General features: G+C 51.3%; 2 protein-coding genes across 2 annotated transcripts; one reads left to right on the top strand and one right to left on the bottom strand.

The window, feature by feature from the left end:
* Nucleotides 1-717: 717 nt before the first annotated feature.
* LONP1 (lon peptidase 1, mitochondrial) lies at nt 718-8,344 on the top strand. Its single transcript, XM_015886574.1, has 18 exons — nt 718-1,104; nt 1,862-1,950; nt 2,277-2,396; nt 2,891-3,119; nt 3,295-3,356; nt 3,578-3,707; nt 4,036-4,119; nt 4,371-4,591; nt 4,740-4,878; nt 5,276-5,454; nt 5,656-5,743; nt 5,823-5,945; nt 6,300-6,416; nt 6,711-6,851; nt 6,935-7,100; nt 7,308-7,516; nt 7,714-7,878; nt 7,979-8,344. The coding sequence occupies exons 1-18, from the start codon at nt 730-732 to the stop codon at nt 8,141-8,143; spliced, it is 2,802 nt and encodes a 933-aa protein (XP_015742060.1). The 5' UTR covers nt 718-729; the 3' UTR covers nt 8,144-8,344.
* Nucleotides 8,345-8,487: 143 nt separating this feature from the next.
* Nucleotides 8,488-10,155, bottom strand: RPL36 (ribosomal protein L36). The gene is made up of 4 exons (XM_015886576.1): nt 10,050-10,155; nt 9,787-9,881; nt 8,935-9,069; nt 8,488-8,621 (listed from the first exon to the last, which is right to left on the bottom strand). The coding sequence occupies exons 2-4, from the start codon at nt 9,877-9,879 to the stop codon at nt 8,532-8,534; spliced, it is 318 nt and encodes a 105-aa protein (XP_015742062.1). The 5' UTR covers nt 9,880-9,881; nt 10,050-10,155; the 3' UTR covers nt 8,488-8,531.
* Between the last annotated feature and the right edge of the window lie 3,411 nt (nt 10,156-13,566).

Here is a 13,566-nt window from a genome sequence, read left to right as displayed (position 1 = left end):
TCTCTGGAATGCTGCAGTGCTGGCATGGGAAGGAGAGCGGCAGAGAGGAACCTGATGAGGTTCAACAAGAGCGAGAGCAGAGTCTTGTGCCTGGGGAGGAATAACTGCATTGGGAGGCTCCGGGGAGACCTCACTGTGTCCTTGCAGTGATTGAAGAGAGCATGTAAACAGGAGGGGGACGGGGGTGAGGGGGGACAGTGAAAGGACAAGGGGGAATTGCCCCAGGAGGCTGCGGGTGCCCCATCCCTGCAAGGCCCCGTTCACGGCCCCATTCACGGCCCCATTTACGGCCCCATTTACAGCCCCATTCACGGCCCCATCCCTGCAGGCTGGATGTGGCTGTGATGCAGCCGGGGCTGGTTCCCCTGCACACAGCGGGGTCGGAGCCGGATGGTCGCTGTGGTCCTTTGCAACCATTGTATGATCAGTGCGTGCTGGGGGCTGCCCTGCTGGCAGGGAGCTCTGCAGAAGCTCCCGGTGACCGGCGTGTGGCCGTGACCCGCAGCGTGTCCCGGTGGTCAGGAAGCCGACGACCTGGGCGCGGTGTTGGGATGCGGGACCCCCCGCTCCGCCCGTTGTCCGCCCGCACCGGGCAGCGCCGGGACTCGAACCCGCGGCCCCTCCCTCGCGCCGCCGCAGACGTGCGCAGCCCCACGCTTCCCGCGCCGCGGTCTCACACGGCGCCTGCGCGGAGCGAACCGGAAGTGCCGCGGCGCTTCCGCCGGCATCATGGCGGCCGCGCGCTGCCTGCGGCTGTGTGTGCGGTGGCGGCCGGTTCTGCTGGGCCCCGCGCGGCGCCGAGTCCCGGCGGCCGCCAGCTCCGTCAGCCCCGCGGCCCCGACGGGTCCCGCGCCGCCGCCCCGCGCCGCCCTCAGCACCGCCCCGAGGTGGCAGCGCTGGAGCAACGGCGGGTTGGCGGGGGGCGACGGGCTGGAGGGCGGCGGGGGGGGAGAGGAGAACGGCGGCGGCGGGGCGGAGCCGGGCGGCAGCGCTCCGGTAATGACGGCGCTGACGCCGCTGATGGTGCCCGAGCATTTCCCCAACGTGCCGCTCATCGCCGTGACCAGGAACCCCGTGTTCCCGCGATTCATCAAGATCATCGAGGTGGGCGCGTGCTGCGGGACGGAACGGGGGAACCGGATGGTCGGGCCTTGAGCCGCGGGTCGGAGCGGCCACCCGTTACAGCCCGTTACAGCCCCGTTACAGCCCGTTACAGCCCCGTTACAGCCCGTTACAGTCCGTTACAGCCCCGTTACATCCCGTTACTCCCCGTTATACCCCGTTATACCCCCGTTACATCCCCGTTACACCCCGCCCTGCTCGCGGCTCCGTCCGTTGACACCTGGATGTGTTTCCTGGGCTCCGCAGTGTCAGACGGAGCGTTTGGCCCCTCGAGATCGTGACCTGGTTCAGGGGGTTCTTAGGAAGGAGCTCAGGATTTTCTAATGGAGCTTCTCCAGGTTGGCTGCCGGCTGCACAACGTGGATCCTTAGAGTTGGAAGGGGCCTTTAAGGACCATCTCACTCCAGTGTCCTGCAGTGCACACAGACACCACAGCTGTGTCAGGGCCCCTCATTCCCCACACCAGAAACGTCCCCAGCTCTGTGCAGCGCTGCTCAGCACTGATGTCAGCGTCTTATTGCCGCTATTTCAATCCAAAACTCAAAATGCAGCAGCTTCTTAAATATTCAGTGTCGGAGTTTTGTGATGTTCTTCCGTTCTTATGTTGTCCTCTAATGTAGGCAAGACTCAAACAAAGATTAGACTTTATGATTCAGTCAGAGGGTTCCACCATGTTTGGTGAGCTGAAGGTGCAGGGCTGAAGGAAAATCTCCACCTGACTTTGTGCTTCTTGTTCTAGGTGAAAAATAAGAAGCTGGTTGAGCTGCTGAGGAGGAAGGTCCGTCTTGCCCAGCCTTATGCTGGTGTTTTCCTTAAGAAGGATGATAAGTAAGTTGTTTATCTTTACAACAATAAGATATTTCTAGAGGCCATGCTCTGAGGTTCCTTGCCTGTGGTAGCATTCCAGTAATTATAGTTAGGTCTCCTCTTAGCACAGCAGTTTCCGTTACCACCAGCAGCGTGTTGCTGCTATTTGGGAGGGGCTGAGCACACAGTGATGTGCTGAGGGGCTGCCAACCATGAGGACAAGGTGAAATCCTTCCTTCTGAATGCAGTTTAAAGTTCTGCCACCAATTGCTTTTTTTCCTTTGTTAACATCTACCTCCTTTCTCAAGTTTCTGTGTATCTGCTTTATTTTCTTTCTTCCTCAATAGCAATGAATCAGATGTGGTGGAGGATCTGAACGAAATCTACCAGATGGGGACGTTTGTACAGATCCATGAGATGCAGGACCTGGGAGACAAACTGCGCATGATAGTCATGGGGCACCGCAGGTACTTGGCCTGGGGGGTGGATGCACTGGAAGCACTGGAGAAACGCAGCTCCCTTTATCACTGTCACCACGTGTTTCATGTGCAGCTCCAGTGTGACAAACTTTTGTTACCGCAGTCTATTCTGATGCTGCTGATGCCGTGTGCTGTTACAGGTGAGGCAGTTTCACCCCCAAAATAAGGAGCTAGCACACATCATCCTTCCATAAGCCATTAGGTGATGCAAGCAAGCATTTGTTGTTCTGGGATTCATCAATTTGTTTGGAAAATAGAGCAAGAAATAAGAAAGTGTTACGGTTTTGCTAAGTCACACCTTATTTTAACAGAATGAACCAAAAAGTAAATCTTATCAAAATGTCTGTCATCAATTAGTCATCGCTGTCAAGTTGGCATTTCAGCTTTCTCAGAACAAAAGCCTCCTGCCTTTCCAGGCTGAAAGCTGAAGTCACAGAGAGGCAGAGGAGAACTGACTGTGTTTGATTTCTTTTGGCTTTCAGAATCCGTATAAACCGGCAGCTGGAGGTGGAGCCTGAGGAGCCAGAGGGCAAACAGAAGGCTAGAAGGAAACAGAAACGCACTAAGAAAGAGGCTGAGGAGGAGCCTGGGGTGAAGGAACAGGCTGTCGAGGTGGTGCTGGATCCTGTGGCTGCTTCCTCGCAGGAGGTTCTCATGGTAGAAGTAGAAAATGTGGTTCATGAAGATTTTCAGATCACAGAAGAGGTTAAAGTAAGTGAATTGAGCATACTGGCATTGACCTGTCACATGGAGTTGTATATACGTTGCGTGCTGAAGAGTTCTAAAAAAGCTGAGATTTCAGGCTTTGGAAACCAGTTCCTTCTTTTGTACTGAAGCCTCGTCCTTTTTCAGTCTTTTTCTCATTAAATCTTCCTTGTGCTTACAGGCTCTTACTGCAGAAATTGTCAAAACAATCCGGGACATCATTGCCTTGAACCCTTTGTACAGGTCAGTGTTTCCCCTGTGTACTCTGGGGATGGAATACCCTGAGATTTCTGTTCCCCTGGGACTTTTGCTGTAGCAAAGAGGAGATGCTCATTGAATTGCTGCCCAGAATTTGGTTTGGGAATTAGTATCTGGTGTTGGAAAGTTTTGAAAAGGTTCCTCCTTTATGTTTATGAATGTAAGGACTTTCTGAACGTTTTGTGTTTTATCACCATTTTTTCCAGAGAGTCTGTACTCCAGATGATGCAAGCTGGACAGCGTGTGGTAGATAACCCCATCTACCTGAGTGACATGGGGGCAGCACTGACAGGGGCAGAGTCACATGAACTTCAAGACATCTTGGAAGAAACCAGTGTAAGATGAACCTTTCAACCAATGCTGTATGAGCAGAAACGTGCTTTTCATTTGTCATAATTTCTCTAACAGCCTCGGTACAAAGTAGGCTCCCATGCTGCATTTGGTGATAGGTTAATATCAGCTCATAGATTGCTGCTGAAGGATACAGTTAGTAATTAATAATCTGCTTTAAGGGGGAGTCTGGATGTTCTGTGTCTTTGTGGTAATCCTCTACACTGTGGTTGCATGTTGCTGAATTGGTCTTTCTACACCTGTGGCTGCTGTCGGGTGGGAAGCTGACATGAGTGCAGTGTTTGTCAACTCATTTTGCATCTGTCATTTCCAGATTCCCAAACGTCTTTACAAAGCCCTTTCCCTTCTAAAGAAGGAATATGAGCTGAGCAAACTGCAGCAACGTCTTGGAAGGGAGGTAAATCTTTCAAGTAATGTATATCTAACACGCATTTATAGCATGACCACCTCTGTGGACTTAGTGCTAAGTACTGTAGTATTGTCAGTGGAAAATTGTAACAGAAGACCATTAGAACATACTGCACATGAAGATCTCTGTTGTATTTTCAGCTGCTGAAAAGCTCTTAAGTCAGAAGTGCTGGAAAGTAGTTGGTGTTTGTTGTGTGGTGACAGGAACAGAACAGTCACGGTGCTTGTTGCTGTGTTTAGGTTGAGGAGAAGATCAAGCAGACGCATCGCAAATACCTTCTCCAGGAGCAACTGAAGATCATTAAGAAGGAGCTGGGTCTGGAGAAAGAGGACAAGGATGCTATAGAAGAAAAGTTCCGTGAGCGGCTGAAGGAGCTGGTAGTGCCAAAGCACGTGATGGATGTGATTGATGAGGAGCTGAACAAACTGAGCTTGCTGGATAATCACTCCTCAGAATTCAAGTGAGCGCATGGCTGAATAATGCAAGCAATGCATCTCCCACTTATGAATCTGATTCATTTTCCACTTTTTGGGGGGTGAAGTTGTTTTGGAAAGCAGTGGAGGACGGTGTGGCTTTGTTGCTAAATTGCTTTTATTTGTTTCTGTCAGTGTTACACGGAACTACTTGGACTGGCTGACATCCATCCCATGGGGTAAATGCAGTGAGGAGAACCTGGAGCTGAGCAGAGCCCAAGCAGTTCTGGAGGAGGATCACTATGGGATGGATGACGTCAAAAAGCGAATTCTGGTAAGGTGGGAATAGGCTGAGGGCACAGCTTCAAATTCAGCCCAACATCAGGTGGTTTGGTTACGTTTCAGCTTGCAGCTTTCCATTAATTTCCATTAGATCACAAATCACAGAAAGCTGCAGGAATGTTCTGGTGATAAGTTAATGTGTTTAATTTCTATTCACAATGAGGGTCACGTTCTGGTTTCAAATGACAGCGTAGTCTTTTGTTACTTAATGCTGAGGAAATGAGTAAATATCCAAGGGAGCACTGTCAGGATTTTCATCAGTGCATTGAGAAGCTCCTTAAGTGGTTCATCATGATAGACAAAGCTCCTTCCTTCCCAGAGCGTGCTGACCCTCAGTTTCTGCTGCTTTAGTTTCCCTGTTCATTTTTTGTGCTTCCTTTGCTGTGCAGGAATTCATAGCAGTCAGCCAGCTGCGTGGGTCTACCCAGGGGAAGATCTTGTGCTTTTATGGCCCGCCTGGGGTTGGCAAAACCAGCATTGCCCGTTCCATTGCCAGAGCCCTAAACAGAGAGTACTTCCGCTTCAGCGTCGGAGGGATGACTGATGTGGCAGAAATCAAGGGACACAGGTCAGCGTGCTTTGATTTGTGTTAGTGCTGTCCAGGTGGGAGCGTAATTGAATTTGAACAATGTAATTTAACTCTCTGTTCTGCCAGCTCCTGCTGAAAGGGTTTGGATGTAGGAAGAGGTGATAATTAATTCAAAGGGAGGGGTTTGTTGTAATCGTGTTCCTGCCTCAAAATGCAGTTGGTTCTTGTGTGTTCTTACAGGAGGACGTATGTGGGAGCAATGCCAGGAAAAATCATCCAGTGCCTGAAGAAAACCAAAACAGAGAATCCACTGATACTGATTGATGAGGTGATGTGTCGGCTCTTTTATCTTCTGCTGTTAAAAACCTGCTTGGCTTCTGACAGCGTTTAAATCTTCTCTCCTGTAGGTGGATAAGATTGGAAGAGGGTATCAGGGGGATCCATCCTCAGCCCTGCTAGAGCTGCTGGACCCAGAACAGAACTCCAACTTCTTGGATCATTACCTTGATGTCCCTGTGGACTTATCGAAGGTATTTCCTCTCTCTGTGGAGCTGGAAGGTGTGAATCAGTGCCTAAACATGCACATGGCAGCAAGAAAAGTCAGGATTTGTTTTTCATAGTGACAGGCAGAGTTGCTGTGGTTTCTGCTGCTGTTGAGCTTTTGTATTTGGTTGCCTGTACAAACATAGTTTACAAACATAGTCCTAGAATCCAAAGCTTTATCTACAATAAAAACTAGACTTGATTGAGAAAATGATCTTGCCCCAACCCTTCAGATCTTCCTCCAGCCCATCAGCCAGAGAAGCGCAGCAGTGAGGGAGCAGAGCTTGGAGTAAAGCAGCAGGTTAATGAAAATACCCCATATGATCTTGTTGTGCTTCCAGGTGCTTTTTATTTGTACTGCCAATGTAACAGAAACCATTCCAGAGCCACTGCGGGACAGAATGGAAGTCATCAACGTGTCAGGATACGTCGCAGAAGAGAAACTTGCAATTGCAGAGGTGAGAGGAACTGCTTCTGTGATGGGCTCTGAATTGCATCTGATAAAATGATAAAATGGTTTTGGGAATGTCAAGCTTATGTATTTACATCCAAACATATCAACAGATATGAGGCATGTGGTGTGTTGGACAGAGTTCCCCTAATTTGAAATAATTCCAGCATTCTCTAATGCAGAGGCAGTGAACTCTAGACAATGGCACTGAGCTCCTGGCAGGACAAAGGTGGGCAGGTTGGAGTCATTAGGCTTTTCTCCACAAACACTGACAGCACGATGTGTGGATGGTCTCTTTCAGAGGTACTTGGTCCCTCAGGCACGAGCTCTGTGCGGTCTGGATGAAAACAAAGCCAAAATCACATCAGATGTATTGACTGTTCTCATCAAGCAGTACTGCAGGGAGAGTGGGGTGAGGAACCTACAGAAACAAGTAGAGAAGGTGAGGGAGAACTGTATCGCCGTGACCTCTTTGCTTCAGCATTTTCAGCTCTTTCTGCAGAAACAAATTCCTGTCTCACCCAGGTACTGAGAAAATCAGCCTATAAAATTGTGAGTGGAGAAGTAGAGATGGTCCAGGTGACACCTGAAAACCTGCAGGACTTTGTAGGAAAGCCCATCTTCACCGTGGATCGAATGTATGAAACCACTCCTCCGGGAGTGGTGATGGGTCTGGCTTGGACAGCGATGGGTAAGACGCTGGTGCTGTTCTGACTTGCAGTGCCTCAGCTGTACTGTACTGTGAGATTTCTGGCTAAGCTTTCTAATGGGATCTGGGGAGCAGCCTTCAATTGCTCCTTCCCCAGCAGCGTCTCATTGGAAAGCCCTGACTCACATTCCTCACATATTTGGTTTTCTTTAACTTTTCTCAGGATTCCCTTTTTCTTTTCTCTCTCAGGAGGTTCCACTCTGTTCATTGAAACATCCCTGAAGCGACCCAAAGACACGGAGGGCAAGGATGGGTCCCTGGAGGTGACAGGGCAGCTGGGGGACGTCATGAAGGAGAGTGCCAAAATAGCTTACACGTTTGCAAGAGCCTTTCTGATGCAGAAGGAGCCCAACAACGACTTCCTCATGTCGTCCCATATCCACTTGCACGTGCCAGAGGTGAGCTGATGAGTTCAGAGACACGTGGCTGCTTGGCAGTCATGCTTTAATGTAGTCCATGTTTTCTCTGTTGCTTCTTCCAATGCAACAGGAACCTGGGTGTTACCTGAGAATTGATTTCTTGGGGATCAGACAGCAGGTATTGCCGGGCTTTGCTGATCTGCAGATGGGTTAAAGGGATGATTTTCTTTTGGTAGGGAGCAACACCGAAGGACGGACCAAGTGCGGGCTGTACCATAGTAACAGCACTGCTGTCACTGGCCATGAACTGCCCAGTGAGGCAGAACGTGGCCATGACTGGAGAGGTGTCATTAACTGGGAAAATTCTTCCTGTGGGGGGAATCAAGGAGAAGACTATTGCGGTAAGAGCTCGTTCTGTGCATCGTCTGCCTTGGGGTGACTGGGATTGATGGATTTCTGAGACTAAAAGCACAGACAACGTAACCTTCTTTCTCCCCACAGGCAAAGAGGGCAGGTGTTACCTGCATCATTTTGCCATCAGAGAATAAAAAGGATTATTACGACCTTGCTGGATTCATCACAGAAGGACTGGAGGTGCATTTTGTTGAGCACTACAAGGAGGTATTCGATATAGCGTTTTCTAAACGGGATTTGGCTGCAGGATGATGCCCAGCACCTGGGACTGGAGGCGGTTTGTCCCTCAGTGCTCTGACATGGGCTGATCCTGACGTGGGACACGGAGCTATTGCTGCTGCGCAGCTGCTGGAGTGAGCGAGGGCTTTGGTGGAATAGTGCATTTCTCCCCCTTTAATATTGAATTATGATCCAACTTAAGTGTTTCCAATAAAATTAAGCTGTGAGATTTTACCAGAGGAATGTGAGTGTGGAAAGGGTGGAAGAAGGAAATGAAACATAATTCCAGATCACCATATTGTAGGGATTGTCAGCACAACCCCAGAAGCCACCCCGGCCCTACGGACTGAAGCAGGTCCAGCACTGAGTCATTACGCTGCTGTTGTTAGAAAGGGTTTTATTGAGCTCCGGGCTGTACAACTCAGTCCTTCTTTGCGGCAGCTTTCCTCATGGCTGCCAGGACGTTGCTGAGTTCCTCCCGCTTTCGCTTGGCCCGAATGTGGGTGCCAACCTGTGGAGAGCAGAGCAGCACCGTCAGCAGCACCGTCAGCAGCAGCAACACGATCATCTGGTGCTTCAGTGATGCTTCTACTCTACATTTTTGGGGACAGGGCAGGGGAAGTCTGGGCTCCTGTAGCTCAGGATCATCAAAGTATCTCTCTCCAAATCCAACATTTAAGTCCATCTCCCACCCTCCCTCAGGTCAGGCACAAACTGCTCTAACAAAGAACATAAGAGATCAAAGCTTCCCCAGGAAAGGACAGAAAACTGGAGGCTCAGCAAAGAGTTTCTGACAGCCTCGTTAAAGCTTCAGACTGACGCACCCGTTTCTTTATGAACTTCAGGGCACGTTTATCTTTGGAGACTTTGAGCAGCTCCATCGCTCGTCTTTCGTAGGGTGCGAAGCCGCAGACCTCCCTGATCATATCCCGCACAAACTTGGTGTGTTTGGTCAGGCGCTGTTGGAAACAAAAACAACATTCACAATCAGCATAAGACAAACAGGCAGTGTGTCAAAGCCAGCCTTTACTAAGGGCCGGGACCCCCACAGCCCCCCCGTGTGCTCTGCAGGGCCCTGAACTAGTGGGCTGTGGAGATATGGAGCCCTGGCTGGATGCTGCGCTGCTGCAGGGAGCTGCTCTGCAGGGGTTGGGCTCAATGATCCCTGAGGTCCCTCCCAGCCCCTGAGATGTGCAGATCCAAAGGCACATGTGCAAGTTTGGAACACACCGAGTGCTGATGGATTAACTGTGTGTACCAAATGCAATAAGGGATTAAACAGAGCTGTGCAGTGAGGTGGAGAGGCAGAACTTGTCTTCCTGAACCAAAGGGTGCGGAAAACGGCTGGGTTATAAAGGCCCGCGATGCTCGTTGAGTCCCACCCGCTGTGTGCGGGGCCAGCAACAGCCCGGCCCTGAACGGCCGCACTGACAGCGCTGAACACAGCGCTGCCTCCGCACCCACCGCACGGCCAACAACCCCATAATAACCCCATAATAACCCCATAATAACCCCATAACATCCCCATAATAACCCCGCAACATCCCCGCAATAACCCCATAATAACCCCATAATAACCCCACAATAACCCCGCCATACCCCCCCACCCATCCCCGCCATAACCCCGCACATCCACACCCGCCGCAGCCCCGTTTTAACGCCGGTCCCTCACTCACCCCGCGGCGCCGGCAGTGCCGGGGCTTGGCCACGTTCTTGGTCACTTTGTAGCCCTTGTTGAGGCCCACGGCCATGGGGTACCGGATCGCCATGTCTGCGGAACAGAGCGCTCAGCGCCAAGCCCGGCCCGGCCAAACCCCACTGCCGGTCCCGGGCCGACCCCCCCCGGCCGCAGATGGCGGCCCCGACCCGCCCCGGGCGCGGATGGACGCGGATGGACCCGGATGGACGCGGATCCACAACGCGACACCCCGGCACCAACCTGCGACTCCGCCGCTGCCGTCGCACCGGAAGGAAAGAGCGCGCGGCGTGATGGGACAGCAGAACTTCCGGCCCGGAACTTCCGCCCCCAGAGGGCGCTCTGTCCCTCAGTGTGACCATAGAGACGGAGCGCGGCGCGGGGCGGCCGCGGGGTGGCGGAGTTGTACCGCCTAATGATGGCGGGACGGTGCCGCCTCGTGATGGTCCCGGCGCGGTGCGGGCTGTGTCCGCCTTTGGACGCCGCCCGTCTCCTGCTCATTGCTCTGTGTGTCTCAGCGCACAGGAACGCGCTGTATCAGCCCGCGCTGAGCCCTGGCTCCCACCAGGCAGATCCTGGGCTGCTCACCGTGCAGTTCCCCTGCTGTAACACTGAGGAACAGGGACACCCAGGTGTATTTATAGCGCTGTGCCTCCTGCAGGGCTCCTTCCATCACAGCCCGTCACACACTCATCGCTCAATCTGTCGCCTGAGCTGACCCGCAGCATCTGTCCCTGTGCCCACCTGCTCCAGGAGCTGGAGAACAGCCCCTGTCTGTTCCTTCTGACGGGGCGGCTGCCAGCACAACTGCTGCCTCTGCTGCAGCGAAGGAACCACCTGCAGCTGCCATTTCGGGTGGCTGCTGCTGCTGGAGGCGATGATTTAACCCTTCTAGGGCTTTTGGGGACTGGCCAATATACCTTAAATCTGCTGCTATGCCATTATTGTGACCTCATGCAGGGCAGGAAACAAGCACCCATCATGGAGGAGAAGATGGATACGTGCAGGGAAGCAGCAGTAAGTGCTGGCTTGGAGGTGAGAAGACAAGGAGGGAGTGGAGAGGTGGAGAGGGGCTGTGCCACTTCAGAGGCAGCTGTGATGGTGCAACACAGCTTCCCACTTGTCCTCAGGTCAAGAGAAGCCAGAAAAGCAGGAAGAACGAAGCAAGAGGGGGGTAAAATTAGGGGACTGCACAGAGCGATGCCTTCCCAGAGGGAGATCTTACAGCAGGTCCACCTGACAAGCTAAGGATTGCAGGGTGGAACTCAGGGCTGTACCTGCCGTAAGGAGAAGGGAGAAGAGTAATGGGGTTATTTGCCCACCAAGGACTTGTTGGTCGTTCCCTGTACATACACCAATGGGAGAGTCCTGTAGAAAGCAAATAGTGCTGTTGATTTTACATAAGAAAGCATTTGGACAAGAATGAACAGGAAGGTTGGTCATGAAGTGGTTGGTATGGGCAGGGTGTTGCTACTGTCAGCATCAGAGCTGTGCAAGGTACAGAAAACTGAATGAAGAAGCAAACTAATTCATGAGATTTGTGCATGGACAGAGCAAAGCAAACAGGAGAGCAGTCACAGCGCCCACAGACGGCCTGCACTAATGTAGGCTTTTCAGGCAGGATTTTCTCCTTCTGGAAGTCCTGCTTTCTGTCTGTGCAGCTGTGATTGATGCCCAGAGGCTCTGAGCAGCTCTCCAGGTGCCCATCAGCTCCTTCCCCGAGGTGGAGGTGCTCTCCAGCTCTGCAGACCCCACCGCTGGGAAACTGGGTGCGGTGGCCGCTGAACCAGAACCACCAGGTGATGTATCATTCCAAATGTATTTGCTTAGTAGGAGGGGTATAGTGGGTAGACAGGGGCAAAGCAGACAGCACAGGGAGGTTGATGTGACTTATTGTCCATTACTAACAGCTTAGAGCAGTGAGAACTAAAAACAAGCCACACCTTCCCCCCATCCACTGAGATTCCTTTTATATGCAAGATTTCTGCTGACACTGTGAAACAAACAAAGTCCTACAAAACCATGAAATTCTGCTGTCTGGAAGTTGAGGCAGCCCACAGCTCCCACTCATTCACTCCATTAAAGCTCATGTCATTTGTGGCTGCCCCAATTAGCTGGTTCTTGCACCTACCCACCCATAACTACCCACAGGCCGTGGGTGGTAGAGGAACAAGCAACGTGGGGATGCTGGCCTGCAAAATTCAGTACACAGCAGGAGAACAGTGTAGGGAAAGTCTCACCTGATTTGTACAGTCATGAGCAGAGCTCAAGGCAGCAAAGAGCTGCCTGTTGTAGAGCTACGGTTAATCTGAGTGTCCCTCACATTAAGAACATAGAAGTGGTGGCTGAGCCTGAGCACCTTGGTGTCATTACCAGCCATGGACTGGAAAAATGAAAATGGCAACACGGCACAGCTCTGCTGATGGGCAGTGAGCCAGCAGCTGGTCGGTGCATTTCAAAATAAGGCACCAAATGGTGAGAAGACCATAACAAACAAACACGGGGTTTGTTTTCATCAGCACTTGAGAACAGTGCCAAGTTTTTATATAACAGCAGCACGGGGTGTGAGCAGTGCACGCTCCCCTCCCACAGCTCCAGTGGGGCTGCAATGATCCGAGTGATTCTCGGCGCCTGCAGCGCTGGGATTGCTTGTGATAAAGCCAGCTTTGTGAGCTCAGAGGAGCTGCGGCCCCACACCCTCCTGCACTGCTCTGCCAGCTGCCAGCACGACCGGGACCTGCTCGTGTCCTGAGGAAATCTGAACTGCTCAGAGCATGAGGAGTGCGGTGCCATTCTCAGCCTGCTGGACAGTATTGGTCAGCTGGAATGAAACTCTGCTATATATATATATATATATATAATAAATGTATTTATTTATATAATTAATAAATTAATAAAATAATAATAAAATTAATGACAGTATCTGAGACAATTAGCTAAACATAGGCAGGCGGTTCAGAGCAAGATAAGGAACACGAGGCAGAGGGGAAGTTTGATGACTACAGGAAAGGCAGAAATAATCTCACTATTAAAGACGTCCAAGTAATACGGGGCAGAATGAGCAAATGGAGGATGTGGCAGCAGCTGCTGAGAAAGGAAGGCAGCCGAGGTAAAAATCAGCAACGGAGATGCTGTGTTCCCAGATTTGTGACAGTATCAGCGTCATGAAATCCAAGATAGCATCAGAAAACTTGTCACACCGACTGTAAAGTGGCCAACAGCTGAAAAGATGCTTGATGTGCGAGGTTTTCCTTTGTCTTGATTCCCTGCTGTAAGCAATCTCTACATTGCTTTGGTGGGAAGAAACACCCCGGTGCAAGGCAGAACCTGCCACTGCTGTCTGCGTTATCTGACGTCTCCAGAATTTATGCTTAACCTACCCAGATTGCCAGATATGTCGCAAGTACATCCGAGCTGGAGCTGCACATCAGAGCCCAGAGCACTTCCAAGCTCCTGCCTTGTTATCAGTGTCAGCTGTATGTGCACAGCTTTCACCTGTGCTACACTGCCCACAAGAGTCAGTGTGGGGGAGGCAGCAGCCTTGGCGCCTCCCCATCCCACTCCCCAAATGTCTTGTTCTCAATGAGGAAAAGTGAACAAACACGTCCAGCAAACAAGGAGGTGAGGCCAACAAGGATGAAAGCCTGCAAATGTTCTGCTTGCTGCTGAAGAAAGGCACATTATAAATATTGTGGAAAATATGAGACCTCGAGTGTGAGGAAGCATAAATAAAACGTTTGGCTGTGATGTGGTGTCATCG

This window comes from Coturnix japonica, chromosome 28 (genome assembly GCF_001577835.2).
Source record: "Coturnix japonica isolate 7356 chromosome 28, Coturnix japonica 2.1, whole genome shotgun sequence".
Taxonomy (NCBI): domain Eukaryota; kingdom Metazoa; phylum Chordata; class Aves; order Galliformes; family Phasianidae; genus Coturnix; species Coturnix japonica.
This window is presented reverse-complemented; position numbering and strand designations above follow the sequence as displayed.